This window comes from Hyperolius riggenbachi, chromosome 4 (assembly GCF_040937935.1).
Source record: "Hyperolius riggenbachi isolate aHypRig1 chromosome 4, aHypRig1.pri, whole genome shotgun sequence".
Lineage (NCBI taxonomy): Eukaryota > Metazoa > Chordata > Amphibia > Anura > Hyperoliidae > Hyperolius > Hyperolius riggenbachi.
Window position 1 is genome coordinate 473,279,371 of NC_090649.1, and position 13,763 is coordinate 473,293,133.

Sequence of the window (13,763 nt, forward strand, 5' to 3'; positions counted from 1 at the left end):
AGGGCCAGACTTACCATAAGGCACGGTAGGCACGTGCCTACAGGCGCCTGATGGTGTAAAGGTGGCTCACTTCCCTCCCCTAGTGCCTCCCTCCCTTCTTCCCTATGCAGAGTCCTGAACAGAGCGTAAATGAGAGGTTACACAACTGGCTCTCGTGATTCCACTGACGTGATCTCCCTTCAGTCGGGGGCACCTCTAGCTACTGTACTTAATACTGAGGTTCCTCTAGGTACCTAATACTAAGGGGCACCTGTAGCTACCTATGACAAGTAAGGGAGAAGTGACAGCTGGGCCGGCCAGCACACTTCCCGTGCGGTTCACCAGGGGGTTTGTAGGTTAATTGAAGGCAAAGTCTAAGGTGCCAGGACATCTGAGCCCATAGGCTCCTGTGATGTAAATCCGGGCCTGTTTGGCTGTTGAAGTTTTATTGTTTTTGTAACGTTTAAGGCGTACTAATGTGCTTTATATGTACAAGTATAATTTCTTACTGTAGCCAATTACCTAATTGGTTCGTAGGGCTCATCACAAATATAGAATCCCCTTCGCTGTAGCTGGATGATGTCACCTTTCTTCAGGGTCTTCAGGCACGGGTCCCCCAGCATCACCTCTTCTTGCTGAAAAACAAGTCCACTTTACAGTAAAATATAAAGAGACAATCCCCAGCCAAACATGGGGACACCATACAGCCTTCTTAGTGTCAGCAGCCTGGACAAAGTATATACTATGCAGTCTTGCCAGCACTTTGCTGCCATGCAATCCTTTAAAAGGCAACGGAGAACTACTTAAACAAGGAAGCAGTGTGGGCTTTAGGGGGTAAAGCAGGCATTTACCTGGCTAAGGCCGGCTGCTCTGTAGGAGAGCTTTACAGAGACACTGAATAAAACATTAGGAGCAGAGACATAAGTCTAATATTTCCAGTTCAGGAAGAGTTAAGGAACTGCAGCTGTTATCTATGTAAAAGTGCCATTGAGCTCCATGACTTTCAAAGTTGCAGAGAGCTCTGTCTTCTGAAGCTCATTATCTCAACTGTTAGTCATTGTATCTTTTTTTTCTCTGCAGAGAACAGTTCAAACGTTCACTAGCCTGCTCTGTAAAATCATTTAGAATGCTGAGTAGTGTGTAAAATGTAAATATTAGAGAATGATGCAATGTTATTAAAAAAAAAACTATATAACTGAAAATAAAAATATGAGAATATTTTTTTTCCGGTACTAATGTTCTAGTAATTATCCGTACTACACATACAATTCATTATATCATATATTTTTTTCGCTTCTGTGACTCTTTAAAGCAACCCGAAGTGAAAAAAAAAAACCTCATAATGAATTGTATATGTAGAATGGATAATGAATTGAACATTAGTAGCAAAGAAAACAGTCTCATTTTTATTTTAAGTTATACAGCTTTTTTTTTTTTTTTATAACATTGCATCATACTGTCACAGTTCCAGTTTTAAAAACACACCGTCTTTTAAAGGACTCACAAGGTGAAAAAGGTCATCCATTGTTAACAGCCACTAAATGTCTTCTGAGTCCCTCACCGCAGCTCCGGTGCTCCCGTTGGCCGCCTGTGAAGCTCGGCTGCCTGTCGGCCGTTGGCTCTTCTGCGCATGTGTACGCGGCCAGCCGTGTGCCCATGTCATCGGGGGACGTACTGCACCTGCGGCCAGCAGGGAGCACTGGAGCTGCGGCGAGGGACTCAGTAGACATCTAGGGGCTGGAAAAAGCCCCATTTAAGTAACGATTGATAAGCTTTTTTCACCTCGTGAGTCCTTTAGGCTATAAAACAAAGCAGAAATAATGACCTTTGAACTTTTCTGCAGTAAAACCTTCTCTCAAGCAGTCTCCCACTGTTTCTTGGCTCTTTAAAGTGCTTCAGAAAACAGGGCTGTATTCAACCTAAGTTGGGTCGAATAGCTCAAAGAAGCTCTTTTGCATAAAGAAACTGAAGGTTTTTGTTTTTTTTTAACTCTTCCTGTACTGGTAAACAATATGAGACTCTTCTTTGTTATTTCTTAGTTGTACTACACATACGATTTATTATCTTAGAAGTTGATTTTGCTTCAGGTTTGCTTTTAACAGCATTACCAAGCGGTTCCAAGATGACCACGGCTCATTCCAGTTTAACCTTCTATATATGCCAGTGGGCTTGCAGTGAATTTCAGAGGCTTGGTCACATGATGCTGATCAGCTTAGAGCAGTTTCTGTACTCAGTTGGCCACTACAGAAGGTGGCCAGTCTGAGCCACTGAACCAATCACCTTGCTGCTCCGGTTAACATACTGCTTGAAGTCTTCCTCCCTGCCCAGCACAGGTTTGCTGATGAGGTGGTCGTAGTTGACACACGTGGCAGGAATGAAGGGGGCTTTAGGGGTGTCGGCCAGCCACGTGATCTTTGTGGTCTTCTTGTAGTCCTTGTTATCCAAGTTCAGCTTGGCATCCAGGGACTGGATCTTCCCGCTGGAGTCTCTGCAGGTGGAGAAAGACAGAATGAGATTGATGCACAAAAACTAAAACAAAAAGAGCAGCAGATCAGATGGCAACCAGCTTTTATTGAAGATTAAAGGAGTTCTGTGGGGGTTCTGCTATAGATTTCTGTGGGGGTTCTGCTATAGATAAAAACTGCCACTTACCCCGGGCTTCTATCAGCCCCCTGTAGCAGAAATGTCCCGTGCCATCCACCTCTGATCCACCGTTCGCCGCCGCCGGTCCCGGTCTGGCGCGGCGTCCAACTCGCTCCCGTCTACATTAAAAGCTTACTGCGCAGGCGCAGTAGGCGAAAATGTCGTGCTGCGCATGCGCAGTAAGCTTCTGATGACGCGAACGGCAGCGCGCATTATCGTCTATGACACAGACGATTATTGCCCGGTGCCAGCGGCGGGGAACGGCGCATCAGAGGAGGACGGGCTGGGACATTACTGCTACAGGGGCTGATAGAAACCCCAGGTAAGTGGCAGTTTTTCTCTTTAGCAAACCCCACAGAACCCCTTTAAAGGGAAGGTTCAGGGACTATGAAAAAAAAATACAAATCCTTATCCACTTACCTGGTGCTTCCTCCAGCCCGTGGCAGGCAGGAGGTGCCCTCGGCGCCGTTCCGCAGGCTCCTGGTGGTCTCCGGTGGCCGACCCGACCAGTAGTTCTGAGCCTGCGCAGTACAGCCCGAAGGACATCCGATAACGTCAGCGCGCCGGCGTGGAACGCATAATGGAGCGCAGAAGAGGCCTGACCTGGTCGGGTCGGCCACCGGGAGCGGCGCCGAGGGCACCTCCTGCCTGCCACGGGCTGGAGGAAGCCCCAGGTAAGTGGAAAAGGATTTGTATTTTTTTTCATAGTCCCTGAACCTTCCCTTTAAGCAAGGAATTGGACTGATTAAAGCAGACCTGAACTCAGAACTTCCTCTCTGCTCTAAAAGATAAGCAACAGCATAATAACCTGAAAACCATTTCTTTGTTACAGCTGATACAAATCCTGTAATAAATTAACATAGGTTAACATCCTGTGTATACAAATTAGCTGCTCTGCCGAGGCAGCCAGCTGACACAGCTAAGAGATCAAATTACACTTGTGTTTAGTCACAGATGAGGGGGAATTAAACAAACCAAACAAACACAGAACACTTATATTGCGCCTTTTCTCCTGGCGGACTCAAAGCGCCAGAGCTGCAGCCATTGGGACGCGCTCTATAGGCAGTAGCAGTGTTAGGGAGACTTGCCCAAGGGCTCCTACTGAATAGGTGCTGGCTTACTGAACAGGCAGAGCTGAGATTTGAACCTTGGTCTCCTGTGTCAGAGGCAGAGCCCTTAACCATTACACCATCCAGCCACCGAATTAGACAAGATAAACTCTCTAAATACATACAGGGTGGATAATCTGTGTTTTCCTTCTGTCCTGTGCAAGAGTTCAGGTCCACTTTAAATGAAGTCTCCCCGTGGCAATTGCAGGCAAAGAAACTAGCCACTTTTAGAGGAGGTGCCAACTGATTTCTTTGTCAAATACACCCTTTAAAATAGTTTTTATTAAAATAAATCTGTCTGAGCATTATGTTACTTTGAAACACGTTACCTGTGTATTTTGGTGATAATGAGGTTTCCCCAGTTAATGAACGTGACGGTCTCGCCCTCGGAGAAGGTTTCAGCATCTGCGCCCTCAATGAGGACTCGGGGGCCGTACCAGACTGGTTTCACTCCCACCTCCGCATTCTGCAGGACAACACAGATACAGAAGATAATGGTAATAACGGCCCTGGCCTAGGTTAGAGGCCTACACAACTAGGTTTGTTTATTAAAGAATTGGGCATAGCCTAAATTACAAGATTTGTCATTTATACCTTTAAATTAAATGTGCCTGTCAATAAGTTATTAGTTGTAACGGTTATCAACATTTCTCATGACCCGTTTGTCAAACTAAGTCCAAGAATAACACTTCCTTTAAAAATGTATCCATGAGATTTTGAAGCTCTGCGAAAAACATTGGAAGAGGATCCTATGTTGAAAACACGGATCCGTGTACGATCCGTGTACGATCCGTGCACCGCGGAACGCGAGACGGAACATAAAGTCCGGATTTGGCACATTTTCCCTGACTGGACAGGAAAAAGTGTTCAATGAAAGTCTGTAAGAATGGACACTGTCGGTTCTCACTAGGCTGGTCGCCGCATCCGCATAGCCCGTATCCCGTTGCCACTGATGTCATACTCACGCATCCCGCAGTCCATCCCCACCCGCCCGGTCCTTGTAAAACAGCCCGGCGGGCTTCCACTGGGCTGCTAAAGACCAAAGGTAAGCCTCAGCAACAGGGAGAATTCTCATTGGTTCATGTTAAACCAATGAAAATTCTCCCTGTTGCTAGGCAGAATTGGCCAGCTGCAGCCTATAGAGAGCCGCATGCATCTGCCAGCCTCCATGCTGTTGAAGGGACAGAGCGGTGGCAACGCGTATGACCAACGTGAGGGATGCTGTGGACATATGGACGCGGAATGGTCGGGTAATTTTGTTACATGCGGATGTACAACGGACGGTACGTATCCACCTGCTATGCTTTCTGTTCTGCAACCGCCCCAATGTGAGCTGAGCCTTCAGTCTGAGAGGCAAGTAAAGAAGCTAAAAGTGCACTTCACCTGAGAGGGATATGGAGGCTGCCATATTTATTTACTTTCACACAATACCAGTTGCCTGGCTGTCCTACTGATCCTCTGTCCCTAATATGTTTAACCACAGACCCTGAACAAGCATACAGATCAGAGGTTTCTGACCCTAGTCTGACTATATTTGCCACATGCTTGTTACTACTGATGTCAGGTAACTAGTATTGTTTAAAAGGAAAAAAATGTCAGCGCCCATATCCTTCTCACTTCAAGTGTGCTTTAATGCTGGTTTGAAAGCTATAGTCACTGTACTAAGAAGACTCCACGTGAAGCATCTAGGATCGGCTACATTTGGCAGTTTTATGTCCTCCAAGGGGGTCAAAACGCAACGATGAACCGATGGAAACCGCCGCCGGAAGGTTACCAAATGCTTTTCGGTTTGGTAACAGCGGAAAAGCATTTCACAGAGATGCCGCGGCTGCTTCAGATGCCGATCTGAAACAAGTCTTAAAGCAAGTCTGAAGCAAAAGTAAACTCATGATATAATGAAGTGAATGTGTAGTGAGTATAATGAATAGAACATTCATTTTCAGTTATACAGCTTTATTTATAACTTTGCATCAGACTATCACAGTTGCAACTTAGAATTTTTCCTAAAGTCAGCAGCTCCATTCTGCTGAATGGAGCTGCTGACTTTGAGAAAAAGTCGCCCTGTGTAATACAATATAACTATGGAAAGATGGATATCATTTTAAAGCTCTCTTTCTCCTCTTTCTGACGACCCCTAAATCGTCGCCCTACGCCTTTTAGTTTTCTCTATTTTCGCGATCGAAATTGCGGCCGCGGCAATTTCAATAGCGAAAATAGCGAAAACTAAAAGGCGTAGGGCGGCGGTTTATATATCATTGGAAAGAGGAGAAAGAGAGCTTTAAAATGATATGCATCTTTCCATAGTTTCTGCACTGCTCGGGGTCCCTTTAAGCTACAAAACAAGCAGAACTAATGAGCCTTTGAAATTTCCTGCAGTAAAATCCTATCTCAATCTGTACACGTCCAACAAGCGCACGACCTGTATGTCCACACATCTAAATGACCAACTCATTTGCATACTTCGCACTCTGAACGACGGACTGCACAATACACCTGCATTCAAAACACGTACAAAAGTTGAACTTACCCGGGGCTTCTAATGGTTCCCCGCAGATGTCCTGTGCCCGCGCAGCCACTCACCGATGCTCCGGTCCCCGCCTCTGGTTCACTTCCGGAATTTGTGAATTCAAAGTCAGAAAACCACTGCGCATGCGCGGCTGTACCCTTGCTCCCACTGACATCCCCAGGTGTGTATTGCGCAGACCCAGTACAGTGCGCCTGCGCAGTGCGCTCCTAGTGACGTCAGCGGGAGCGAGAACAATGCAGCGCAGGTGCAGTGGTTTTCCGACTTTAAAATCGGAAATTCCGGAATTGAACTGGAGGGAGAGACTGGAGAATTGAACTGGAGGGAGAGATCGGAGAATTGGTGAGTGGCTGCATGGGCACAGGACGTCTGCGAGGGACCAATAGAAGCCCCAGGTAAGTTCAACTCTTTTTTTCCCCCTACAATACTCCTTTAACTCTTCCTGTACTGCAAAACAATATGAGACTCTAGTTTACTACTAATGCTCTATTTCTTATCTGTACTACACATACAATTCATTATATCACAAGTTCATTTTCGCTCAAGATTTGCTTTAAAGAGGCACTCTAAAAGCAGCAACAAGTATAGACAAAAGGGGCTTGATTCACAAAGCGGTGCTAGCAGTTAGCACCCTGGTGAAAAGACCTTTATCACACCTAAACTCAGTTTAGGCGTGATAAGTTTAGGTGTGATAAGTTTAGGCGTGATAACTATAGCACCAACTGGGTTAGCACCGCAGTGCACAGCTGATTTAAAAGTTTTGCGCTAGCAAAGTCTGGTGTACTTCGCATAGAGTTTAATGGCGCTGCTTTGCGTGCGGGACTTTGCGCGCAATCTAAACTTATCACGCCTAAACTGGCTTTTCACCAGTGTGGTGCAATGGTTATCACGCCTAAAGTCTCTAACTGGGTTAGCACCGCTTTGTGAATCAAGCCCAATGTATAACAAAGGTTTAAAAGAGAACTCCACCCACAGCTGTTTAACAGGGAAGAGTATGTGAGAGAAGGCATGAGTTTTCTACAACCCACGCCGTTAATCATTTTAAATTTAAACAAGGGTAGTTCTTCCTAAATCCTACAGTAGTTAATCTTCTCGCTCTCCATCATATCCATCTGTTGAGAAATCAGGATCATTATAGCAGAGTAATAACATATACTAACCTTCGGGTGCTTGGCTGCTTCCGTCACTCCTTCCTCTGCGTCGGGGATGTTGACCGGCAAGACCTGGCTCTTCAGCAGAGCAGTGTATCGTGGAGCTATGGGATCAATCACCTAGCAGAGACAAACATACAGACAGGTGAGGTCTACATTGCCATGTGGACAAAGTCATCATCATCAAGATACCGAGTCAAACACTAACTGGTCTTTCACATAATGATCGAGTCACCATTTATTAAATAGTGTCTTCTATTGTGAGTTTGATGCACAAAGTGTACGAGGATAGTTGGGCACAGTGTAGAATCTTTCAGGCAACATTCAAAGTATTATGACTATGGAGGCTTTTGGAGAGGATGCTTCCAATAAGAACCACCCACCATGCTACTCTCACTTCAGATTTCCATTAAAACCTATCTAGAGCCAAAAAAGAGAAAGGAAAAACGAACGAGTATGGCCATCGCTAGTTAGTTTAGCCACCCCACGCATGACATAGTTCAAAGGAGACAGAGGCCTTTTCTTCAATGAAGCAAGTTAAGATGCATCTCAGTCCAGAACATGCAGGATATAGAATTCAATGGAGTCTACTGGACTCCATCAAGATCCACCATAGATCTTAAGCCTGGTACACACCACGCAATTTCCCAACAGATAGATGGGTCAAATAGATAGTTTCCAACAGGTCCAATCCGATTTCCGATCGTTTTTCTAATCGATTTGCATAGAAGTGATCAGAAAAACTATCAGTAATCCCATCGGATCTGTCGGAAATTATCTATCGACCCATCTATCTGATGGGAAATTGCATGGTGTATACCAGGCTTTAGTGTCAAGAGTACGATGAGATGAAATTTTCAGGACTCATCACCTTAGATGCTTGGAAAATAATCCTTTCCTAAGTTGTGTACGATCGTACTTAATGTCTATATGTTTCTCGCCACATCTGCCCTGTCTATCTCTGCTACTGTAGTGTTGGTTTCCACAAACTAAGTAGTAGATAAGCATGTAAACTGAGGATGTAGACGTAGGAATGTGGACCTGATCTTTGCAACGGACAGCCAGACTATGCGGAAGAAGAGGTCTTATCCTCTCAAACCTACTGAAACCAACAGCTGCAGGGGTTCAGATGTAAGCACTGAACGTATCAGTCCAAGCCTAGGTCCAAGGAGGGAAGGCTTTGGTTGAATAGTTTTTATCATTAAGTTCCAGTCAACAATCAGGCCAGCTTTGGAGCTCAGACTATGGGGTTGATTTTCTGAAGCTGGAGAACACAAGTGGTACAAAAAATGATATTGGTTTGTTTTTTTAATGCAAATCTGAAGCCAACGTGAAAAGAAAAAGGTAGATGCTCGCATATAGAATATCTGGATCCCATAGAGATTTCCTGGTCTTCTCTCCATGCTCTTGGTCCACTGCTGTTACACCTTCCTCCCCCACCCCGGGGGTGATGTCCGCATCTTTAGGACTCCTCAGAAGGCTTTGAAGGCACTCACACCTCCGAGTGTTACCAAAGACAGGTGTATCAGTACTGCTCAAACATGTATTCGCGCACGCACAGTACAGACCCGCTCGTCTTCAGAAGTACTCAGGAACGCACGTACTTCTGAATCCTTCACGAAGACTCCCCAAAAGGCATATTAAACCAGTTGGTTGAATAAATTTCATGAGGGGACAACGGTGAACTGAGAGCACAGAGAGAAAGACGGAAAGGCTCTTTGGGATCCAGAGTTTTCTCTTTCCATAGGCGAGTACCTAACTTATTTTTTCAGGATGGCTTCAGTTTTACTTTAAGCCTTGATATGACCTGTTGTGACCAAGACAAGAGTTGCAAAGTTTGGCAACATAGTAGCAAACACCATTGAAAAAATCCAGTCCAGATGGACTATTCACCTTCTACAACGTTCTCCAACCGTAGTAGACCAAACCCTGTGGAACCTGAGGAGCATCATGGATCTGATCACTCTGCATTTTCATTTTTCCAGGAATTATTTTCTTGACCAAGTCTGATCACTTGGCCTTGTCCATTATTTTTAACCTCCCTAATTTAGAACCAGACCAATGGCCCTGCATGGGGCAACATTGTACGAGCTAAACTTCTCCGACCAGGCAGGTCATGGCAGAGCCCAACTAAAAACCTTTGGAGGTAGAGCCTTCTGTCATGCTGCCCATATCCTTTGGAATGCCTTGCCACACCCAAAAACAGCTCCAACCCTGGAGGCTTTAAAATAAAAAATGAAAAGCCACCAGTTTAGTCTGGTATTTATAATCATGTTATTTCCCTGTAACACATCACTATGTACTGATCTGAGACAAGCTTAGGTGCTTTGGGCCCTATGAGAGAAAAGTGCTTTAATAATTATTTGTTGTTGTGATAATGTAATCACCCTCCATAACCAATAATAATACATGTCTACATTCAAGACCAGTTAGTGTTGTCGGCAGGAACAGACAGTAGGGAAGAAAAGGGAAACACAAACACAGGGAGGAGGCTGCATGCTCGGCAGTCAAAGACACACAAGAAGTTTCTGCAGCAAGCACATAGACTATAAATCAGCAAGACAAAGACATGGAGTCCAGGGGCTGGCTGGACTGAGCGGTAACACGGTCACCAAGAATTCTAGATGGTCGTCCTCAGTAATTTCACTCAACAGGCCTCATGTCTGCACAGCCCTTGTGAGAATACAAAAAGAAAGGAGCTGGATGCATGCTGCGGACATCGCAGATAATTTTCTGCCAATGCTAGTCACACATGTGGCCACAGATTTCTGAACAGACTAATTACGATGCTTAAATGGCTTACCCGATCTAACTCCCTAATTTCAACTCAACCTAACTCCCTAATGTCAACTCAACCTAACTCCCTAATGTCAACTCAACCTAAACTCAACCTAACTCCCTAATGTCAACTTAACCTAACTCCCTAATGTCAATACAACTAATACTAAATCTTATTCTCTACCCCGAAGCAAGTGAAAGAGAAAAAAATAGATACCAACCTATGGATCACTTCCCGGTCCTAACAATGTGGCCCTCCCCTCCCCCCCCCCCTCCCCCCCAATTATTCCTCTGCTACACCATTAAAATTTCTCGCAAGGCTTCGGAAGCACTTGCATCCCTGGGTTCTTCCAAAGATGGCTCCATCTGTACTGCACATGGACAAGCCCGGACTCCCACTTACGCAATATGGATCAACTCGCCTTTGGAAGTATTTGGGGATGCAAGTACTTGCACAGCCTCCTGAGAAGTCTCGAAGAGTTTCTTGACCAGCAGGTTGAATTACTTCAACTGGGGGATAGCAGTGGAAGGGCACAGAGAGATAATCCAGAGCCGTCCCTCTACATAGGTTAGTATCCATCTTTTTTCTCGCTTCTGGGTTGCTTTAACTCAACCTAATTCCCTCACATAAAAGGCCTAGTTAACCAGGCCAACATTCCTAAGGAGAACATCCTAGTTAATCCAACCCAGTTCCCTAAGGAGCATGTCTCTCTACACAATGTGACCTCTTCCAGAACTTGACGATTGAAATCTACGCCTTGTCTATGTCCAGTTATTCCTGCAAGGGCATAGATTTCAATCATCCCCGCCGTGCAGCCTCCCTGTTCCCACTGCTGCACCTGTTCGATTTTTCATATATTGGTCAATTTCATTGGCTTCTGACCCCCATGATTGCTGTGAGCCAATCACACTACTAAAAACGGCATCTAAGTGGCCAGAGCCGTCCAATCTGAAAATAGTTAAAGAACCACACTGGGCAAACATCTATAACATTGCTTCATGCTACATTCTGACCAGGAAATAGAGATGCTGGTGTGTCTGGGGGCCATTGATGACTAATGAATATAGATGGTCAATGAGATGCAAATTATTCTGAATTGGTGCAGGATTAATCAAATTTTGTAAGCAAATTTATGCAAAGGACACCGAGGCAACTGGTATGGTTTAAAAGGGAAATAAGTAGGCCAGCCTCCATACGCCGCTGATTTCAGGTTCCCTTTAATCATCATCACCCTACTTCATTAACTATTTAGCTGCCTTTTTTTTTTTTAGAGACTTGCAAGTGCTCCAGGCCAATTTACTTTAGCAGTTTTTTTTTTTATTTTCTTACTTATTATATTTCCTTGCTTTCACTTAGTACTGCTGTAATGTGTATTTTAGGCCACTTGTTACTAGGGGGCAGTGTGAGACAATAACAGAGGACTTCTATCATCAGTTTCTATATTTTCTGCTAGAGAGAGAAATCAAAGCATTCCAAGAATTTACAACACAAGTTCTGTCGACTGAGAAAGCAGTGCACTTATCTCAAACAAAGTAACTCTACTGAAGCGGCTAATGAGTAATTAAGGTTTGTTAAAAATCAGTTTGTCTACTGTGCGACTTGTTGCTTATTCAAACTTCCTTTTGCAGGCAAAAGATTTTCCTTGTAATTGGTTTTTAATTATGGTGGTTTCTTACTAAAAATAATCTCCTGATAACCTTTTCCATATTACAGTTTTAAGATTGGCTGTCTACCTTGGCACACAATTGACTGTCTACCTTGGCACACAATTCTGCAAAGGGCCCAATTAGTACATATGGTGATCCTGTAGCCCTATGGTTTAAAAAAGGGAAGTATCAACTTGCCAATTAACTTCAATGATTTGCTTTTGCTGATTGGCTGTGATATAATATTTCGTTCCAATCAGTCCCTACACTAACCCTGTACCATACATAGCACACTAGGCACCATACAATGCATAATGAACGTAAACACATTGGGGTCGATTCATAAAGCATTCGGTAATGCTTAAAACAGCTGACTTTACCGAGCACTTAGGAAAAAGTCAATTCATAAAGGCTGTTACCACATGAAAAGCTGAAATTATCAAGCAGAGAGGTAAATTACCGACTTGTGCGGCAAATACCTCAACAAATGTCAGGTAATGTCAATTCATAAAGCCTACAACATGCGGTAAAGCCACAAAATAATACCGTCTGCTTTGAAGTGGTGAAAAGAGTGCAGAGTCTGTGCGAGGAGACTGTTCTGGAAGCCGTGACTCACAAGCAGAGGCAGTGAGAGCTGTGACTAAAAGGCAGGGCTGTGGAGTCGGAGGAATTTCTGGGTACCTGGAGACGGAGGTTTCAATAATCTGAGGAGTCTGAGTTGGATGATTTTTGTAACAACTCCACAGCCCTGCTGACAAGAGCAGGGAGCCAATAGAAACGGGCCCTGTTCTTCTGCAAGTCTGAATGATGGAATCTGATAGGACCCACAGCCTTCTCAGGTGGGACAAGCTTTTAACACCCCCCCCCCCCCCCCAGGCAGCAGCAGAGCGAGATCGAAACAAAACAGGCTTCCCCTGAATATCTTAGGCTGTTTAACCTCTTGGGTTCCTGTTTGAAGATGTGTAGGAGCTAGTGGGGAAAATCACCTAAACCTGGCATGTGTAGTTTCTTGAAGTTCTTCTAAGCTGTGGCAATTAAACAAAATGTTAACAAAGACTAATGGGACAGATTCAGAGCAAGCAGAGGCAGTATAACAAAACATGTACATCTAAAGGGATGTCAGGATGCCACGCAATGCCCTCACTGCATGGAACAGCATGTAAAAACACACACACTCCACTCTTCTGTTGTTACGAACAGGTTTTTGTCAATGAGCTTCTGAAATGTACCAAACTTCTACCGCACCTGTGAAATTTTTTATGAATTCGTGCACAAAAGGCTAAAATAGAGAATGTGGTATTTTCCTGACCAGATTTTTATTCTGCACAGCCTTTTATGCATCGACCCCATTATGCACCATACCGATACAGAGAGCATGTATCAGAGGCTCTTAAAGGGACACTTAAGCCAGTAATAAAAAATAAAAAAAAACAGTTTTACTTTCCTGGGTTTCTACCAGCCCCCTTCAGCTGTCCCGAGCCCTCACAGTCACTCTCGGATCCCCCTGTCCTCCGCCACCAGCTAGTTTCATTTTCGCTGACAGGCCCGGCCACGTGTATTTTTCTTTGCGTTCCCGTCCGCAATAGCGTCCTGCGCCTGTGCAGGACGCTGAGGACGGGAACATGAAGGATACGCGTGGCCAGGCCTGCGCAGGCGCAGAAAGCCAGCAGACTCCATGTCAGCGAAAATAAAACTAGCTGGCATTGGGGGACCGAAGGCTCTGTGAGTGACTGCAAGGGCACGGGACGGCTACAGGGGCCTGGTAGAAGCCCCAGGCAAGTAAAACTGATTTCTTGTTCCTGGCTTAAATCGAACCAGAGATGTACTCTTGATGATCGATCCCACACCGCAGTCCTCCGCTGTCTGCATCTATGAGAACCGGCTCCCGTCGCTGACGTCATCGGAGCTAGCTACGCAGGAGAAGTGTGCCCT

General features: G+C 44.9%; 1 protein-coding gene across 3 annotated transcripts in view; it reads right to left on the bottom strand.

Annotated features, from left to right (window-relative positions):
• EPRS1 (glutamyl-prolyl-tRNA synthetase 1) overlaps window positions 1–13,763 on the bottom strand; it is a 147,568-nt gene that overhangs the window by 60,359 nt on the left and 73,446 nt on the right. For all 3 annotated transcript variants that reach the window (XM_068232914.1, XM_068232916.1, XM_068232915.1), the window contains exons 13-16: window positions 7,416–7,526; window positions 4,061–4,197; window positions 2,260–2,467; window positions 502–614 (exon numbers count right to left, since the gene is read on the bottom strand). In XM_068232914.1, coding sequence (XP_068089015.1) covers window positions 502–614; window positions 2,260–2,467; window positions 4,061–4,197; window positions 7,416–7,526 — 569 coding nt within the window. The remainder of the gene's footprint in view (window positions 1–501; window positions 615–2,259; window positions 2,468–4,060; window positions 4,198–7,415; window positions 7,527–13,763) is intronic.